This window comes from Oncorhynchus nerka, linkage group LG8, assembly GCF_034236695.1.
Source record: "Oncorhynchus nerka isolate Pitt River linkage group LG8, Oner_Uvic_2.0, whole genome shotgun sequence".
In the NCBI taxonomy this organism is placed as follows: Eukaryota; Metazoa; Chordata; class Actinopteri; order Salmoniformes; family Salmonidae; genus Oncorhynchus; species Oncorhynchus nerka.
In genome coordinates, this window is record NC_088403.1 from 16,272,671 (window position 1) to 16,294,217 (window position 21,547).

The 21,547-nt window shown below is 49.9% G+C and overlaps 1 protein-coding gene across 1 annotated transcript in view; it reads right to left on the bottom strand.

Annotated features, from left to right (window-relative positions):
* Positions 1-9,890: 9,890 nt before the first annotated feature.
* The window catches only part of nrf1 (nuclear respiratory factor 1), a 37,481-nt gene continuing 25,824 nt past the window's right edge, over positions 9,891-21,547 (bottom strand). The window contains 2 exon segments of the mRNA XM_065021445.1: positions 9,891-11,500; positions 18,564-18,688. Coding sequence (XP_064877517.1) covers positions 11,340-11,500; positions 18,564-18,688 — 286 coding nt within the window. The 3' untranslated portion in view covers positions 9,891-11,339.

Sequence of the window (21,547 nt, forward strand, 5' to 3'; positions counted from 1 at the left end):
AGACAACAGTCTCAGCTACATTGAACCAACAATACAGACAACAGTCTCATTACTCCATTGAACCAACCATACAGACAACAGTCTCAGAGCTACATTGAACCAACCATACAGGCAACAGTCTCAGAGCTCCATTGAACCAACCTTACAGACAACAGTCTCAGAGCTCCATTGAACCAACCACACAGACAACAGTCTCAGCTACATTGAACCAACAATACAGACAACAGTCTCATTACTCCATTGAACCAACCATACAGACAACAGTCTCAGAGCTACATTGAACCAACCATACAGGCAACAGTCTCAGTACTCCATTGAACCAACCATACAGGGAACAGTCTCAGAGGAAAAGAGCGTTTGCGTTCCAGCTACAGGAATATGAGTCAGGAAATGTGACCAGATCTGGTCTCTCCTCCGTGGGACGTGACTGTATATGTAATGTACCCAGACTTTTCTTGAGTAGTTATACTAGTAAAAAATAGTTTTTGAATAGAGAATGTTATTTGTCATGCCTTACTAGCCTGGTCCCATATCAGCTTGTGCTGTTTTGCCAACCCCAATGGCCCTTGTCATGCCAAACAACCATAAGATGGCAAGACAGCACAAACAGATCTAGTGCCAGGCTATAGCTCCATCAGCATTGAATAGAATGCAAGTCCAGTTCCCAAGTCTGTATAATGAGCCCCCTGTCTGTTCTGCCCATGGCCAGCCAACAGGGGGCCATGCCTCCCTCTCTGGAGTCCCAGACAGAATTAGCAAACTGTGTGGTGTCGTCTTACCCTCCTCTTTCAATGCACCTCTTTTTCCCTCACGTCCCAACCTGCTTGAGAAAAGAGTGAGAGAGTAGGAGTCTGTATTCTCAGAGAGAGAATGACTTTGGTTGTTAGAGAAGCCCGTAGCCAGAAAGCTACTGCAGTGCTCTGCTCAGGGTCAGGGTAGATCAGGGTCAGGGTATCTGCTAGTGTAGGTGATTGGGGGGGGGTTAAAACCCTTCATCTGCTTTTGCATAAATCCTTGCTATACACTTCAGCTTCGGCTTATATGATTTGTATCGTCACTCATTCAGCCGGGGGCTATGTCTGTTCTGTGCGCACGCTGTCATTTGGCCTGCACAGCAGTGGTTTTAGCTTTTGTGTTGGAAAGCCATTCAAATGTAAAAATAAGGGAAGTGGTAAGATTGTGGTTGAGAGACAGCCAGTAAGCCTCGATAGACAGCCAGTATGCCTCGATAGACAGCCAATATGCCTAGATAGACAGCCAGTATGCCTCGATAGACAGCCAGTATGCCTCGATAGACAGCCAGTATGCCTCGATATACAGTTAATATGCCTAGATAGATAGCCAGTAAGCCTCGATAGACAGCCAGTATGCCTCGATTGACAGCCAGTATGCCTCGATAGACAGTTAATATGCCTAGATAGACAGCCAGTATGCCTCGATTGACAGCCAGTATGCCTCGATAGACAGTTAATATGCCTAGATAGACAGCCAGTATGCCTCAATAGTAAGCCAGTACGCCTCGATAGACAGCCAGTACACCTCGATAGACAGTTAGTATGCCTAGATAGACAGCCAGTAAGACTCGATAGACAGTCAGTAAGACTCGATAGACAGTCAGTATGCCTCGATAGACAGCCAGTATGCCTCAATAGACAGTTAATATGCCTAGATAGACAGTTAATATGCCTAGATAGGCAGCCAGTGTGCCTCAATAGACAGCCAGTAAGCCTCAATAGACAGCAGTAAGCCTCAATAGACAGCCAGTAAGCCTCGATAGACAGTCAGTAAGACTCGATAGACAGTCAGTATGCCTCGATAGACAGCCAGTATGCCTCAATAGACAGTTAATATGCCTAGATAGACAGCCAGTGTGCCTCGATAGACAGCCAGTAAGCCTCAATAGACAGCAGTAAGCCTCGACAGCCAGTAAGCCTCGATAGACAGCCAGTAAGCCTCGATAGACAGCCAGTAAGCCTCGATAGACAGCCAGTAAGTCTCGATAGACAGCCAGCAAGCCTCAATAGACAGCCAGTAAGCCTCGATAGACAGCCAGTATGCCTCGATAGACAAATCTCTGGTGAGTGGTGCAACCTGTTTTCTGCTTGACAAACAGATTCAGATTCACTTGACTCTATTCTAGTCTCATATTGCCAAACTTAACATGCATGGGCGACATGTACATTATTAAGGAAAATGCATTTTTATCTCTTGATAATGTGATGATTGTGACTTGTGAAACCCAGTCCTGACTCTGTAATGTAAGTGCACCTGTTGACATTCTAGCTTTTACATTTTTTTCTCCATAGAAAATCACAGTCTCTCTCATGCAAATAATAAACTTATTCAAAAGACTAGCCCATTGTCTCAGACTCCTGTAACGATCTTCTCTGCTGTAGTATAGTGCATTGTGGGAAAGCCATCATCAATGCAGGGGCCTTCTCCAGATGGGCTGCACCTCTCAGGTTACACCACATTTTTCAGCCCCTTTTCTCTCTGTTTCTCTCTCTCTCTGTTTCTCTCTCTCTCTCTCTCTGTTTCTCTTTCTCTCTATCTCTGTCTCTCTCTCTCTCTACCCCCAGCCCCTCACCCCGGCTCCCTCGGCCCTTCTCAATCTTCGTCTCTCTATCTCTTTCTCTGTCTCTCTCTCTGTCTCTCTGTGTCTCTCTCTCTCCCTCAGAGGCGTGATGAGTGGTGCTCAGGGTTAGGTTGGGAGAGTTGGGCTGAGGGCAGAGACAGCCGTGCCTGTACTCCTCTAATGCACCCAGGGGCATTAGTGAAATGAGATTAGGACCCATCGTTCTTACGCCAGTGTCTGGGCCGGAGGGAGGGTAACAGGGGTGGTGTGAGTTGGTAGTGTTTCTCTGGAAGGTGTGGAGGCCATTATTGGGGCGTGAGGGGAGACTAGAGGATGCAGCATCAGCACATGCTGATTGGCTGTCAATATCTTTGGGTGATCTGAAGGAGAGGTTAGAGGTTAAATGTGTTACACGTTGGTGCCATTAATTCAACCCAATTAAAGGTTTATACAGCTGTATGTGAAGCAAAATATGCCTTCCATTTAAATATTTAGTCTAATCTATGATGAAACAGGTAGAGCATATGCTAACTATCATAGTTATAACCCACTATGTGACAGAGTAGAGCACTTAGTATACTGATAGTAAATGTTGCTATAATTCAGAATTATCCCCTGGTTCATCCAACACATTGTGTGTGTGTGTGTAGAAGTGTGGACAGTGGAGTCTTGTTCAGCCCCTTCCCTTCTCCCCCTATAGACCAATCAGCCCCTCCCCTTCTCCCCCATCTCCTATCAGCTCCACCCACTCTCCCCCATCTTCTATCAGCTCCACCCACTCTCCCCATCTCCTATCAGCCCCACCCCCTCTCCTCCATCTCCTATCAGCCCCACCCCTCTCCCCATCTCCTATCAGCTCCACCCACTCTCCCCCATCTTCTATCAGCTCCACCCACTCTTCCCCATCTTCTATCAGCTCCACCCACTCTCCCCCATCTCCTATCAGCCCCACCCCTCTCCTCCATCTCCTATCAGCCCCACCCCCTCTCCTCCATCTTTTATCAGCCCCACCCCTCTGCCCATCTCCTATCAGCCCCACCCCCTCTCCCCATCTCCTATCAGCCCCACCCCCTCTCCCCATCTCCTATCAGCCCCACCCCCTCTCCCCTCCCCTATCAGCCCCACCCCTCTCCCCATCTCCTATCAGCCCCACCCCCTCTCCCCATCTCCTATCAGCCCCACCCCCTCTCCCCATCTTCTATCAGCTCTAACCCTCTCCCCATCTCCTATCAGCCCCACCCCATCTCCTATCAGCCCCACCCCTCTCCCCATCTTCTATCAGCTCCACCCCCTCTCCCCCATCTCCTATCAGCTCTACCCACTCTCCCCCATCTTCTATCAGCCCCACCCCTCTCCCCCATTTCCTATCAGCTCCACCCCTCTCCCCATCTCCTATCAGCCCCACCCCTCTCCCCCATCTCCTATCAGCCCCACCCCCTCTCCCCATCTTCTATCAGCCCCACCCCTCTCCCCATTTCCTATCAGCTCCACCCACTCTCCCCATCTTCTATCAGCTCCACCCACTCTCCCCATCTCCTATCAGCCCCACCCCTCTCCTCCATCTTTTATCAGCCCCACCCCTCTGCCCATCTCCTATCAGCCCCACCCCCTCTCCCCATCTCCTATCAGCCCCACCCCTCTCCCCATCTCCTATCAGCCCCACCCCATCTCCTCCATCTCCTATCAGCCCCACCCCTCTCCCCATCTCCTATCAGCCCCACCCCCTCTCCCCATCTCCTATCAGCCCCACCCCTCTCCCCCATCTCCTATCAGCCCCACCCCCTCTCCCCATCTCCTATCAGCCCCACCACCCCTCCCCCCCATCTCCTATCAGCCCCACCCCCTCTCCCCATCTCCTATCAGCCCCACCCCTCTCCCCATCCCCCCTCTCCTCTCCCCATCTCCTATCAGCCCCACCCCCCCTCTCCCCATCTCCTATCAGCCCCACCCCTCTCCCCCCCATCTCCTATCAGCCCCACCCCTCTCCCATCTCCTATCAGCCCCACCCCCTCTCCCCATCTCCTATCAGCCCCACCCCCTCTCCCCATCTCCTATCAGCCCCACCCCCTCTCCCCATCTCCTATCAGCCCCACCCCTCTCCCCCATCTCCTATCAGCCCCACCCCTCTCTCCATCTCCTATCAGCCCCACCCCTCTCTCTCATCTATCAGCCCCACCCCTCTCCCCCATCAGCCCCACCCCTCCTATCCTAGCCCCACCCCTCTCTCCATCTCCTATCAGCCCCACCCCCTCTCCCCATCTCCTATCAGCCCCACCCCTCTCCCCATCTCCTATCAGCCCCACCCCCTCTCCCCCCCATCTCCTATCAGCCCCACCCCTCTCCCCATCTCCTATCAGCCCCACCCCCTCTCCCCATCCCCCATCAGCCCCACCCCTCTCCCCCATCTCCTATCAGCCCCACCCCCTCCCCATCTCCTATCAGCCCCACCCCAGCCCTACCCCCTCTCTCCTATCAGCCCCATCTCCTATCAGCCCCACCCCTCTCCCCATCTCCTATCAGCCCCACCCCTCTCCCCCATATCCTATGAGCCCCACCCCTCTCCCCATCTCCCCCCTATCAGCCCCACCTCCCCCATCTCCTATCAGCCCCACCCCTCTCCCATCTCCTATCAGCCCCACCCCTCTCCCCATCAGCATATCAGCCCCACCCCCTCTCCCCCCTATCCCTATCAGCCCCACCCCTCTCCCCATCTCCTATCAGCCCCACCCCTCTCCCCATCTCCCCCATATCAGCCCCACCCCTCTCTCCTATGAGCCCCACCCCTCTCCTATCAGCCCCACCCCCTCTCCCCATCTCCTATCAGCCCCACCCCTCTCTCTCCATCTCCCCATCAGCCCCACCCCTCTCCCCATCTCCTATCAGCCCCACCCCCTCTCCCCATCTCCTATCAGCCCCACCCCTCTCCCCATCTCCTATCAGCCCCACCCCCTCTCCCCATCTCCTATCAGCCCCACCCCTCTCCCCATCTCCTATCAGCCCCACCCCTCTCCCCATCTCCTATGAGCCCCACCCCTCTCCCCCATCTGTCCTATGGCCCCACCCCTCTCCCATCTCCTATCAGCCCCACCCCCTCTCCCCATCTCCTATCAGCCCCACCCCCTAACTCCCCTCTCCCCATCACATATCAGCCCCACCCCTCTCCCCATCTCCTATCAGCGCCACCCCTCTCCCCCATATCCTATGAGCCCCACCCCTCTCCCACATCTCCTATCAGCCTCACCCCCTCTCCCCATCTCCTATCAGCCCCACCCCTCTCCCACATCTTCTATCAGCCTCACCTCCTCTCCCCTGTCTTCTATCAGCCCCACCCCCTCTCCCCATCTCCTATCAGCCCCACCCCTCTCCCCATCTCCTATCAGACCCCACCCCTCTCCCCCATATCCTATGAGCCCCACCCCTCTCCCACATCTTTATCAGCCTCACCCCCTCTCCCCATCTCCTATCAGCCCCACCCCCTCTCCCACATCTTCTCCTCAGCCTCACAGCCTCTCCCCATCTCCTATCAGTCTTCTATCAGCCCCACCCCTCTCCCCATCTCCTATCAGCCTCACCCCTCTCCCCCATCTCCTATCAGCCCCACCCCTCTCTCCCACATCTTCTATCAGCCCCACATCTCCTCAGCCTCCCCCCCTGTCTCTCCTATCAGCCCCACCCCTCTCCCCATCTCCTATCAGCCCACCTCTCCCCCAGTCAGCCCCACCCCTCTCCCCCATCTCCTACTGAGCCCCACCCCTCTCCCCCATCTCCTATCAGCCTCACCCCCTCTCCCCATCTCCTATCAGCCCCACCCCTCTCCCCTGTCTTCTATCAGCCCCACCTCCTCTCCCCATCTTCTATCAGCCCCACCCCTCCCCCATCTCCTATCAGCCCCACCCCTCTCCCCCATAATCAGCCCCACCCCTCTCCCCCATCTCCTATCAGCCCCACCCCTCTCCCACATCTCCTATCAGCCTCACCCCCTCCCCCATCTCCTATCAGCCCCACCCTCCCCTCCCACATCTCCTATCAGCCCCACCCCCCTCATCTCCCCTGTCTTCTATCAGCCCCACCCCTCTCCCCATCTCCTATCAGCCCCACCCCTCTCCCCATCTCCTATCAGCCCCACCCCCTCTCCCCATCTCCTATCAGCCCCACCCCCTCTCCCCATCTCCTATCAGCCCCACCCCTCTCTCCCAGCCCCATCCTAGGAACCCCTCTCCCCATCTCCTATCAGCCCAACCCCTCCCCATCTCCCAGCCTCATCTCCTATCAGCCCCACCCCTCTCCCCATCTCCTATCAGCCCCACCCCCTCTCCCCATCTCCTATCAGCCCCACCCCTCTCCCCATCTCCTATCAGCCCCACCCCTCTCCCCATCTCCTATCAGCCCCACCCCTCTCCCCCTCTCTTATCAGCCCCACCCCCTCTCCCCATCTCCTATCAGCCCCACCCCTCTCCCCTCTTTATCAGCCCCACCCCTCTCCCCATCTCCTATAAGCCCCACCCCCTCTCCCCTCTCTTATCAGCCCCACCCCCTCTCCACATCTCCTATAAGCCCCACCCCCCTCTCTTATCAGCCCCACCCCCTCTCCCCATCTCCTATAAGCCCCACCCCTCTCCTCCTCTCTTATCAGCCCCACCCCTCTCCCCTCCCCTATCAGCCCCACCCCTCTCCCCATCTCCTATCAGCCCCACCCCCCCAGTCTCCCCATCTCCTATCAGCCCCACCCCCTCTCCCATCTCCCCTCCCCTATCAGCCCCACCCCCTCTCCCCATCTCCTATCAGCCCCACCCCCTCCAACCCACAACATCTCCTATCAGCCCCACCCCCTCTCCCCCTCTCCTATCAGCCCCACCCCCAACCCCTATCAGCCCCACCCCCTCTCCCCATCTCCTATCAGCCCCACCCCCTCTCCCCTCTCTCAGCCCCACCCCCTCTCTTATCAACCCCACCCCCTCTCCTATCAGCCCCCACCCCTCTCCCCTCTCTTATCAGCCCCACCCCCTCTCCCCCTTCCCTATCAGCCCCACCCCCCCATCTCCTAAGGCTGGTGCTGGGACGAGGGGAGGGAGTGGAGATTATCCCCTGTGCTGGAGTATTAAGAAACGATTAGTGGAGATTAAAGGCCTGCCCCAGAGTCTGCACGACTCCAGGCAACAAGAATGGAGCTGGCTCAGCCAGAGAGAATCAATATCAATACGCCTCCTACTACTACTACTGTGTGTGTAGGTACTGTGTAGGTACTGTGTACAACTGAGTACCAGCACACAGCCAATGATGTCATATGTAATAAAATTATATGCTATTGATATTCCGAGGCTTGACTGCAGTGTATTGTCCTGAGTGGTATTCCCTTGGACAGAGTAGCTTAGTGCTGAAACATAACTGGGTCGTGTTCAGTTGTCACGAAAAGGCAAAACAACGGTCAGAAACAGAGTAAAACAGGGAGGTACTATCTGAATCCAATAAGAAATGCAACTTTTTGCCTTCCGTTGCAAATCACTTTATTATGGTGTGTCCTTATGAAAAAGACCTTGGTTTCCGGGGGCATGTAGAGCAGTCAGGAGCAGTCAGACAGGTGATTTGTCACCACAGATGCCCCCTGCTCTTCAGCCTTTACAGGTCAGGTCACACACCTCACCGCATCACCGAGCCCCCCGACAGGCATCCGCATGGATCCATCTGCTGCCACCATTAGCTGATTACATCACCAGCACCCACCTCACTGACTGACCGGCTTACCACAGAACCTTCCATCAGTCAGCCTGCCTTCATCAGACACTGGAGATGAAACAGTTAACATGAAGCTTGTGTCCTAAATGGCTCCCTATTATAGTGCATTACTTTTGACCAGGGCACATCCACTATAGGGAATAAGGTGCTGTTTGGGACGCAGGGTGCTGAGAGGTGTTAGGTGTATGTCAGGGCGCGTACACTGCTGCTCATGTTGAGTTACTATGTGCACTTAGTGGTTACTTCCTGCTACTTTGTTAGTTCCTATTTTATAGTGGATACTTCATTCTATAAATCCTAGGAATATGTTTGGATGGACAAAACAACAAACAGGGATGGTAAGAATCAATCTCGACCCACAGAACCAAATCTGGTGTCTGCGCTGGCCGGCTATTCCATTAGAGTCCATTCCTTTATGTAGCAGTCTGTCGTGAGAGACGAGGTAAGAACGAATGTGGCTTTAAATTCCCTGTGTAGGTGGATATTTTCGTGAGAGAGTGCAAGGCCTGTTTCCCAGGAAGCATTCAATGAGGCTTTTTTAATCTGGTGCTACAGGGTGATGCACACGTGTCACGCTCCTACCACCCCAGTGGCCAGCTGCCCTCCAACCCACAACATCTCCCACCACCACAGTGGCCAGCCGCCCTCCAACCCACAACATCTCCCACCACCCCAGTGGCCAGCCGCCCTCCAACCCACAACATCTCCCACCACCCCAGTGGCCAGCCGCCCTCCAACCCACAACATCTCCCACCACCCCAGTGGCCAGCCGCCCTCCAACCCACAACATCTCCCACCACCCCAGTGGCCAGCCGCCCTCTAACCCACAACATCTCCCACCACCCCAGTGGCCAGCTCCAACCCACAACATCTCCCACCACCCCAGTGGCCAGCCGCCCTCTAACCCACAACATCTCCCACCACCCCAGTGGCCAGCCGCCCTCCAACCCACAACATCTCCCACCACCCCAGTGGCCAGCCGCCCTCCAACCCACAACATCTCCCACCACCCCAGTGGCCAGCCGCCCTCCAACCCACATCATTTAGACATCCTCTCAAAATGGTCTCCTTAAAATGTCTCCTAAACAAGCGCTTCAATACAGAGAAGAGAGCAAAGCAGGAAACAGAACATGGTGTATCTTTCCATCCATGAGGTTGTAACCTGCTTCCTCTGCTGTAATCTGGGAGGCAGAATGGGATGTGTGTTGCCGCCTGACGGATTAGGGCCCGAACCAACGTCTCTCTCTCTCTCCCACTCCGCAACAGAAGGACCCAGCTAGCAAATCCCAGGCTTTAACCACGGGGAGGGCTACACAGTGCTATACAGCTTATGATGTAACCAGGACCCTGACCGTCCGTCACGACAGGCTCGGAGTGTGTGTGGCGGGTAGGGGGATGACAGTGGAGTGTATAGAGGTCATGGAGTTCTCATGGCAGGGTAACTACATCGATAAACCATGTAGAAGAGGAGGGGCATGGACCAACAACGACCAATATAGTGTATGATGTAAAGAACAATAGTAGGGTTTTGGAAAAGGAAGTATTTCACCTTCAGAGTTCAATGATGACACTGGCTAGTGTGACCGGTGAACAGTAGTCACTTTATTGGGCGATCACATGGACTGCATGCTTGCTGTAATTCAGTCACCTAATGTATTTCCTAAATCATTCATTCTACAGAGAGGATTCTCTGTAGTGAGCTGAATTTATTCATACCATCATATCAGACCAGACAAATGCACACGTATTCTGTACAAATACAAAAGTCATTGAATGCTCTGTAGTATACAGTACGGCCCCCCTCAATTTATAAAATGATTTAGAATACGTTCCTACCACTGACATCAAAAGGAGCGTTTTTGTTTAAAAAAATAAAAAAAGACTCAAGGGACAGCTACTCATGTATTGGAGACACCAGTTGTGATATTCTCTGGAGTCAAAATGGCTGCCTAGACAGGTCATCAAATATCCAGCACAGAAAAATACTGTACTAGTAAATCCTGAGTCTTCACAAATCCCAGTGTGTGTGTGGAGTGGACTACAGTACAATAAACCACACAACAACAGGTAACATATTTCAGAAGTAATGTTTCATTGGAATCATTCTAGGCAGTGAAGGTTCTTACAGGGGACAGTTGATAATTGGGATGCTTCGTAGACATCCAGGGTACAAGAAGAACATGGACTAATATAGTAGGGGGTGGAATTAGTGGAAAGGTTCCTGGGTTTCGGCACAACCTGATTGCATATGAAGTCCATGACAACAGAGCAGAGAGTGATTGTGACCGCATTCTATAACAAACATGGAATAACACTCACATAGACATAGTACCAAAACGTCATTAATGGGACTGTGATATAGGTTCAGAATTAAAGGTGAATTGGTGGCGTCCCCCTTGGCTTTTTGGTTATTCTTTAAGTAAATGTTAAGGTGTGCAGAAATAAATACTAAATACTCTCTAACCCATGTCACACAATGCTCAACATCAAAGCTAAAAAAGGACATTCAAACAAAAAAACACATCTTCTACTATATACACACACACACATAGTAAACAATGCATTGATAAATCCGTCACTTTATATTCCCCTGCAGATGTACATTAAAAATATATATTTTTACATTGTACAGAGCACAGCATGTGGAAACCATAGAGAATGATAGAGGCCTCTACTGGCCAAAAGGCTGTATTAGCATGGGCAGTGCCATTTAGGGCTTCCACCATTTTAATGTAGTCAACTGGGGGGGGACTTCCAACTTCATGGGCTGATCCTCCACTGACGGAGTAATGTCAAACCGAGTTATCAGGAGGTATCAGTCAATCGTGAAGAGGAAAACGGACTAATTCAAAAATGGAGATGGCCTCAATGGCACTGCCCATGCTGTCAGATGCTATAATGGCACAGATACAAAGATGAGCCCTCTATCTATCTCTATGGTGAAAACGGACTATCCCTCCCTCAGCTCCCGGCGGCGGCCATTTTGGGACTTTGTTCCAGTGGAACACACCTGCCAAGGGAGGATTCAGTGTCACTGCTCCAGAGTCACTACCTCTACCGCCTGGCCGTCCAGTGTGACCGTGTTGTCGATGCGTGTGGCCACAGGCGCCATGGCCACTTGTACGGGCCGGTTCCCCTGGGCTAGGCTGGTAACCACCGTCTGGTACATGCTGACTGGGATCTGCACCAGGCCTGGAGAGAGAGACGGGGGGGATACAGGCTTAGACACGTTTAAAGAGTATAAAGTAGCCTTTTCTTCTGTTCTCCATCAACCTAAATGTCTTTTTATTCTATTTATTTCACCTTTATTTAACCAGGTAGGCCAGTTGAGAACAAGTTCTCATTTACAACTGCCACCTGGCCAAGAATAAAGCAAAGCAGTGTGACACAAACAGAGTTACACATGGGATTAACAAACACAGTCAATAACACTATAGAAAAGTCTATATACAGTATGTGCAAATGTAGTAAGATTAGGGAGGTAAGGCAATAAATAGGCCATATTGGCAAAATAATTACAATTGAGCAATTAAACACTGGAGTGATAGATGTGCAGAGGATGAATGTGCAAGTAGAGATACTGGGGTGCAAAGGAGCAATAAATAAATAACAATATGGGAATGAGGTAGTTGGGTGGGCTATTTACAGATTTTACAGATGGTCTATGTACAGGTGCAGTGATCGGGAAGCTGCTCTGACAGCTGATGCTTAAAGTTAGTGAGGGAGATAGAAGACTCCAGCTTCAGCAATTTTTGCAATTCGTTCCAGTCATTAGCAGCAGAGAACTGGAAGGAAACGCGGCCAAAGTAAGAGTTGACCAGTGAAATATACCTGCTGGTGCACGTGCTATGGGTGGGTGCTGCTATGGTGACCAGTGAGCTGAGATAAGGCGGGGCTTTACCTAGCAAAGACTTATAGATGACCTGGAGCCAGTGAGTTTGGTGACGAATATGAAGCGAGGGCCAGCCAACGAGAGCATACAGGTCACAGTGGTGGGTAGTATATGGATCTTTGGTGACAAAACGGATGGAACTGTGATAGACTGCATTCAGTTTTCTGAGTAGAGTGTTGGAGGCCATTTTGTAAATGACATCGCCGAAGTCAAGGATCGGTAAGATAGTCAGTTTTACGAGGGTATGTTTGGCAGCATGAGTGAAGGATGCTTTTTTGCGAAATAGGAAGCCGATTCTAGATTGGAGATCCTTAATATGAGTCTGTAAGGAAAGTTTACAGTCTAACAAGACACCTAGGTACTTGTAGTTGTCCATGTATTCTAAGTCAGAACAGTCCAGAGTAGTGATGCTAGGATGGGCAGGCGGGTAGTGATCGGTTGAAAAGCATGCAATTAGTTTTACTCCAAGAGCAGTTGGAGGCCATGGAAGAAGAGTTGTATGGCGTTGAAGCTCATCTGGAGGTTTGCTAACACAGTGTCCAAAGAAGGGCCAGAAGTATACAGAATGGTGTCGTCTGCGTTGAGGTGGATCAGAGAATCACCAGCAGCAAGAGCGACATTATTGATGTATACAGAGAAAAGAGTCGGCTCGAGAACTGAACCCTGTGGCACCCACATAGAGACTGACAGAGGTCTGGACAACAGGCCCTCCAATTTGACACACTGAACTCTATCAGAGAAGTAGTTGGTGAACCAGGCGAGGCAGTCATTTGAGAACCCAAGGCTGTTAAGTCTGCCGATAAGAATGTGGTGACTGACCGAGTCGAAAGCCTTGGCCAGGTCGATTAAGACGGCTGCTAGGTATGGTCTTTTATCGATGGCGGTTATTATATTGTTTAGGACCTTGAGCGTGGCTGAGGTGCACCCATGACCAGCTCTGAAACCAGATTGCATAGCGGAGAAGGTACGGTGGGATTCGAAGTGGTCGGCGATCTGTTTGTTAACTTGGCATTCGAAGACCTTAGAAAGGCAGGGTAGGATAGATATATGTTTGTAGCAGTTTGGGTCTAGAGTGTTTCCCCCTTTGAAGAGGGGGATGGCTGCTGCAGCTTTTCAATCTTTAGGGATCTCAGACGATACGAAAGAGGTTGTTTAATACAGTACGCTCAACCAGCCTCACAACCGCAGACCACGTGTAGTAACCATGCCAGCCCAGGACCTCTACAATGTTTAATGTCGTTAATTGTAATTGTTTGAAAATGTATTTTTAGTTGTGTGTCAGACCCCAAGGAAGACTGGCTGACATCATGGTGTCAACTAATGGGGATCCTAATAAACATTTATATTCCATATTTCCTTGTCTGATGTTATACATGTAATTGTGAAGTGAAATATTAATTTCCCAGAATGAGAGGACAATCCATTTTTCTATGCTATTCTATATTTTGGCCACACATACAATGCAGTATTGACAAAGGGGCTGATGAAATGGACAAATGACGATTGGCCATTTTAGTTCTGCTGTGAAGTGCCTTGGTCCATGAGGGTCTTTAAGGTGGGGTTAGGGCCTGAGAGAGCCATGCTAGAGTCAAACCGCTTTAGGCAGCCATTTTAGAGAGGCTGCATTGCAGAACAATGGTCCAATTGAGCCTGCCTGCCTCTCCTCCCTGCCCAGCTGTGTGTAAGTGTGTGTGTGTGTGAGAGAGACTATGCCTGGGGATTACTACTGCAGTCACGTGGGTCTCTGCCCAGCCCCACAAGCTGTCACAGGCTAGGGGGAAGGAGGTCATAGCTGGGTAGGTGGCCCTCGGGGTCATTCCAAGCTGTCACAGGCTAGGTGGGAAGGAGGTCATAGAACTGGGTAATGGTGGCGGGACGGATGCTCGGGGTCAGACCCCTTCCACATTTCCTTATCCAGTGATACACCGAACATGTGATCAGTAATATGATAACTAACCTCTTTACCTTATCCACTAGGTAAAGGATCATTTTGAAAATGATGCATAAATGTGATCAGTAATATGATAACCCACACCTCTTTACCTTATCCACTAGGTAAAGGATCCAGACCCCTCCTTTAGAACATGTGATCAGTAATATGATAACCCACACCTCTTTACCTTATCCACTAGGTAAAGGATCCAGACCCCTCCTTTAGAACATGTGATCAGTAATATGATAACCCACACCTCTTTACCTTATCCACTAGGTAAAGGATCCAGACCCCTCCTTTAGAACATGTGATCAGTAATATGATAACCCACACCTCTTTACCTTATCCACTAGGTAAAGGATCCAGACCCCTCCTTTAACATGTGATCAGTAATATGATAACCACACCTCTTTACCTTATCCACTAGGTAAAGGATCCAGACCCCTCCTTTAGAACATGTGATCAGTAATATGATAACCCACACCTCTTTACCTTATCCACTAGGTAAAGGATCCAGACCCCTCCTTTAGAACATGTGATCAGTTTAAACACCACCTTATCCACTTTCCAGACTGAACATTGATCAAATGATAACCCACACCTCTTTACCTTATCCACTAGGTAAAGGAAACTCTCCTTTAAACAGTGTCTGTCTACAGACACATTAATAAAGTCTCAATTATGTTTCATTTATAAAATCACTAAATGTAATGCCAAGTAAATCCATTTGGTCGACTCGTATGATCAATCTGCGCGTATATGCTTTCTCTAAATGAGGCCCCAGGTCCCCCTCTGTAGTAGTCTAACAAGCCCCCTTGGTCCAGCTACGTGACAGAATCAAGTTGAGTTGATCGACTGGCTGTGATGATTGTATAGTAGCAGGGCTTACAAGGGGGGGGGCAGTCTGGCATAGTAAGTCTACCATGTCTTGACTGATTTCAAGTCAATGCTAATATGGCACAATTTGCTAGCTAGCTGACCAACAACTAACAATGTATTTGAGAGACAAGCGCTCATTGTGCAAATGTAATTATGTTTTCAATAAACATTTGGAGACTAAATATAGTTTACATGTTGTCAATATGCAGCAGGTAGCCTGGCATTCAGAGAGAGAGAGAGAGAGAGAGAGAGCCCGGTGCTTACTGAGTCAAGTACCAGGCCAAGCCGCTCACACTTCACTTACTGTGACATTGAGGGCCATGGTCGACGAGTGTGTATGTGTGCTAGGGACAATGCTAGCCAATCAGGCAGCACTTCAAACAGTGGCCCCTCCACTCCTCCATTACGGTGATTAGGTAAAGGTCAACAGGCTCAGGAGAGGAGCAGCACTGGGCCAACAGGTGAAGGGGCTGGTTGTTAGCTGAGTGGGGCCTGCTGCTAGCTAACAGACTAAAGGATGAGCTCCAAATGGCATTCTATTCCCTATACAGTGCACTACTTGTGACCGCTTTGGACAAAAGTAGTGAACTATATTGGGGATAGGGTGCCATTTGTGATGCAGCCTAACAGCAGAAGCTACAAGGGAGGGAGGTTTAGCGCTGTGGCTTCTACCAACTGGCTAAAATTACCCACTTGTAGAATGATGGGGCATGGAAGGGGCTCCAGCTATCCCACAATGCCTTTTCCTAGACTCAGGCTCCTCAGTTCTGCTGCCTCCCTCCCTGTCCATTCATGAAACAGAGTGGTTGGGTTTCCACTAGATAACACAGCCACAAAGTCAAAATGGGCTTTTTGGTCTTAAAGTTAGGGTTAGCAGTGTGGTTAAAGTTAGGTTTAAAATCAGATTTTAAGAGGATAAATTGTAGAAAGGGGCGGGGTTTTGCCATAATTACGGCGTTGTGGCTGTGTTAACTAGTGACAACCAAACAGATGGGCGTCTTAAAAAGGGTAGCCATTTTGCAAATGACAGTATGATGCATGTCCAAATCTGAACATGTTTTTCGTCGGTCTGTCACTCCTGTGAAACATACCACACCCAATAGAGACAGCGTTAACTTCACTTAGGAGAAAAGCATTAGATTCTCACTGCAATGCAATGCAGTGACTGTAAAATGATGGGCAGGCACATTGTGGGGGGGAAGAAGGCTTCCTGATGTCCATTTCTTTAAATGTAGTTGTAATGCTTGCTAATCAGCTTTGGGTGTTTAAAGACACGCCTTTACTAGTGGCCTTCTTCCCAATGCAGCCTATGGGCAGTGGTAGAGGAGGAGACAGTGTGTGTGTCACCATGAGGCCGGTTGCTGTCCGGTCCCAGGGCGCTGACAGCTGGCCCAGTGATTAGACTATAGACTGATAATGGAGTGGATCAAAGCCTCTTTAGCAAGAGCACTTCAGGGAGATGACAACGCCCCCGTGCCTGGGGGTGGGGGGGTGGGAAGGGGGTAGGGATTGTCACCAGCAGGGGCATGGCCCACTGTAGGACAGGGGACTGACGTGAAGAGACAGGAAACCAGCCCTGAAGGCAGAGAGGGAGGGCTTGAGGGATGGGAGTTAGGTTGAGGGATGGGAGTTAGGTTGAGGGATGGGAGTTAGCCTACAGCCTTGTTAAAAACCTACAGCCTTGTTAAAAACCTACAGCCTTGTTAAAAACCTACAGCCTTGTTAAAAACCTACAGCCTTGTTAAAAACCTACAGCCTTGTTAAAAACCTACAGCCTTGTTGAAAACCTACAGCCTTGTTGAAAACCTACAGCCTTGTTGAAAACCTACAGCCTTTCAGTGATTTTCATTTGCCACCCTTCCAGACAATTTGAATGAGTTGAATATGAAAGGAGCTTGACTTGCTCTGACTGTAATGAATGATATAAATCTAGTGTAAACCGAGTTCCATTAACATTCAGTTAACATTCAAACAAGGAAACTGGACCAGTCGTGGTTACTTAATGAAACATGGGCAGAGGAAAGTTCAGGCAGGCCTCTGCGCTAAACTAAAACAATTCTCCCCCCAATTAGTCCTTTTGGAAGTGTTTCTTGTTAAGCCCCTTTGTTGGTCTGGACAGAGTATCTAGTATGATACTAACAGCACAGCTGGGGAACCTGGGTTATCCAAGCGAGAGCAGGGGACAGGTGTGTGTGTTTGTATGTGCAGTGTTACCTGTAGCTGACACCCCAGACAGGTCATCATGGTATGGGAGGATTATGTTCAACTGAGTGACTTGGTCGTTTTGTATGCATGGTGTCTAGCTATATGAAACAACGCGTCTGTTCAAGCGCTAGGGCTGCGTCGGGTTCAAGCGCTAGGGCTGCGTCGGGTTCAAGCGCTAGGGCTGCGTCGGTTCAATGTTAGGGCTGCGTCGGTTCAATGTTAGGGCTGCGTCGGTTCAAGCGCTAGGGCTGCGTCGGTTCAATGTTAGGGCTGCGTCGGTTCAATGTTAGGGCTGCGTCGGTTCAATGTTAGGGCTGCGTCGGGTTCAATGTTAGGGCTGCGTCGGGTTCAAGCGCTAGGGCTGCGTCGGGTTCAATGTTAGGGCTGCGTCGGGTTCAATGTTAGGGCTGCGTCGGGTTCAAGCGCTAGGGCTGCGTCGGGTTCAAGCGCTAGGGCTGTTTGAATTGACATTTTGGGTTCAAGCGCTAGGTGCAACTGCGTTGCATTTCAATGTTAGGGCTGCGTCGGTTCAATGTTAGGGCTGCGTTGGTTCAATGTTAGGGCTGTTTGAATTGACATTTTGGTCATTTAGCAGACACTTATCCAGTGCAACTTACTGTTGCATTTATCTTCAGATAGCTAGGTGAGACAACCACATATCACAGTCAGTACATTTATCTTCAGATAGCTAGGTGAGACAACCACATATCACAGTCAGTACATTTATCTTCAGATAGCTAGGTGAGACAACCACATATCACAGTCAGTACATTTATCTTCAGATAGCTAGGTGAGACAACCACATATCACAGTCAGTACATTTATCTTCAGATAGCTAGGTGAGACAACCACATATCACAGTCAGTATATTTATCTTCAGATAGCTAGGTGAGACAACCACATATCACAGTCAGTACATTTATCTTCAGATAGCTAGGTGAGACAACCACATATCACAGTCAGTACATTTATCTTCAGATAGCTAGGTGAGACAACCACATATCACAGTCAGTACATTTATCTTCAGATAGCTAGGTGAGACAACCACATATCACAGTCAGTATATTTTCCATCAATGAAGTAGTTATCAGCAAAGTCAGAGCTAGAAAGGGGGGGTGCCAGTGTGAGTTCCCAAAAGCATTATTATTATTTTATGTTAGGGGTGCGTTGTCATGTTAGGGGTGCGTTGTCATGTTAGGGGTGCGTTGTCATGTTAGGGGTGCGTTGTCATGTTAGGGGTGCGTTGTCTGAATGGTATGAGGAGTGTCAGTAGAGTATTTCACATTGATTTATACAGGTGAGTCAATTACCTGACAATAGTTGTTGAGAGGTTGTGTGGTACGTACCGCTGCCATCTTGCACTCCAGTCAGTGCTCCTACAGCAGCCGCCGTTTCCCCGGCCAGAACGATTTGACCTCCTCCCTGTAGGGTGGCCTCAGCCAGCGTCGCCACTGCATGGGCCGCAGCCTCACTGCAACACAATCACACACACCTTAGAGATAGCAAGGAGGTGAGGCGTGGCTATGTGTCCCCCCCCACGCATCCAAACAAAGGCCCAACATTAGCCTACAGTTGACAGTATGGTGGTGCCAGAGGCCCAACATTAGCCTACAGTTGACAGTATGGTGGTGCCAGAGGCCCAACATTAGCCTACAGTTGACTGTATGGTGGTGCCAGAGGCCCAACATTAGCCTACAGTTGACTGTATGGTGGTGCCAGAGGCCCAACATTAGCCTACAGTTGACTGTATGGTGGTGCCAGAGGCCCAACATTAGCCTACAGTTGACCAGAGGCCCAACATTAGCCTACAGTTGACTGTATGGTGGTGCCAGAGGCCCAACATTAGCCTACAGTTGACTGTATGGTGGTGCCAGAGGCCCAACATTAGCCTACAGTTGACTGTATGGTGGTGCCAGAGGCCCAACATTAGCCTACAGTTGACTGTATGGTGGTACCAGAGGCCCAACATTAGCCTACAGTTGACAGTATGGTGGTGCCAGAGGCCCAACATTAGCCTACAGTTGACTGTATGGTGGTACCAGAGGCCCAACACTAGCCTACAGTTGACTGTATGGTGGTGCCAGTATGGTGGCGCCTTTAAAACAATACACCCAAACCGACCCCAGTGCCCCAGGGACTGCTGACAAGGAATAAGGTCATTAGAACATGGGGGGACATTATAAAGCATCTTTTCAGCCATGGTCAACTTTGGGAATCTAAGAGACATGAGCTGGCACACACCCAGAAAAAAAGATTTTGTGTGGAGGTCCTGACTAACAGCGAATAAACAAAAATAAAGATAGTCAAACACTCTATATATAAACTCCCAGTAATTTATTGGATAAATCACCTTACTTTGGGAATCTGTCACATATTCCTCAACAGGGATACTAACTTCTAGTTCTCCTCTTCCAGCCAAACGACACAGGAAATATAATCAACACAAGAGTTTCATCCACAACGATTCATAGAATGACTGTTTACAGCTCACATTTATAGAACAAACTAAAGATCACACTGAAAATAATTGACATCCCATTTTCTACTATTCTGTCATCATGAGAACATCCACTAAGATGATAAAAGTAAGCTCTCTTTTTGAGAGAGAAAAAAACATTTTCCCTCCTCAGTGGGCACTGGGGGTCGGGAAACAGGGACGGAAGGTTCTGGCAAAGTGTCGCACTGCTCACATGAGGTAACCAGGAGGGCATAAGGGAGGGAAGGGGACTCATGTAACAAGCCCCAATGGGAACTCCTAGACACTGGAGGAAATGACTCCAAACTACTGTAGTGTCAACGAGTGCACCGCCAGCATCTACCGTAGTGTCGAGCATGCACCGCCAGCATCTACCGTCTACCGTAGTGTTAGTGTCGATCAGGTGGCGCCAGCATCTACCGTAGTGTCGACAGGTGGCCAGCATCTACCGTGGTGTCAACGAGTGCACCGCCAGCATCTACCGTGGTGTCGACGAGTGCACCGCCAGCATCTACCGTGGTGTCGACGAGTGCACCGCCAGCATCTACCGTGGTGTCGACGAGTGCACCGCCAGCATCTACCGTGGTCTACCGTGGTGTCGACGACACCGAGTGCACCGCCAGCATCTACCGTGGTGTCGCATCTACCGTGGTGTCGACGAGTGCACCGCCAGCATCTACCGTAGTGTCGACGAGTGCACCGCCAGCATCTTCACACTTAGTACACACAATAGGTTACAAAAAAGCAAATGAATTTAAACCAGTTTTTAGCAGTTTTACTGTTTAGCTCACAAACACCCGTTAACACACTTTTGTGAAAAGCGCAATCTCATTCAGTAGTGGTTTCCTGAGTAATAAATGTAGTGGCTGATTAGGTTGGTTAGCAACCACTTAACACCCCCAGAAACCAGGCGAGGCAGTTGAGTACAAAGGTAACGGCTAATTAATTAACTAAAATTAAACACTGAAATGGGAGGAAAAAGCAGCTGACCCCATGTCCCTATGGGACCCTTAGTTTCCTGCTCCAACTGTCCCCTCTTTCTGACATCACAGGTGTTATAGAACTACCTATGCAATTAGAGACTATGGGAATAACACTCTTCAGCCTAGTTGCCTGCCCTCCCTTGTTACGGCCCAGACCCCAGGGCCTTGTGTCAGCGCTTGCTGATATGAATACACCTAGATGCACTTTATTCACACTGTAAGATGCCTCATTGCTAATGTAAGCACTGTCCTTAAAGGTCCAATGCAGCTGTTTTTATCTCAATATCAAATCATTTCTGGGTAGCAAATAAGTACCTTACATGATTGTTTTCAATTAAAACGGTTTAAACTAAAATAGCTTCTTAATAAAGGGCCATTTCTCAAGCAAGAACTTTGCTAGGACTGTCAGAGTGGCCTGAGTGGGGAGGGGAACATGTTAATCCAGCTGTTATTGGCAGATGTTTGGAACTCTTTCTTATTGGTCTAATTTACCGAATGGTGAAATTTCAGGAGGTGTTTTCAAACAGCTCTAACACTAAAATGGCATTATCATCATTTATACAATTTCACAATATTATTCCAACCTCAGTTTAAATACATAAAACACAGGAAATCACCCGTTTGACTGCCCCGGGCTGGGCCTTTAACCGCCCCGGGCTGGGCCTTTAACCGCCCCGGGCCTTTAACCACCCGCTTGACCGCCCTGGGCTGGGCCTTTAACCATCTTTGGGGGACATGCTAAACTGACCCAAAATCAGCGTCTACAGGCAACTTCATCCTACTCCGTTATAAACAGAGAGGAGAGAGCATCTGGGCGGTGACCATACCTCAATCCCACTGCGGCATTCTGGGACAGCAGGATTCTGACTCC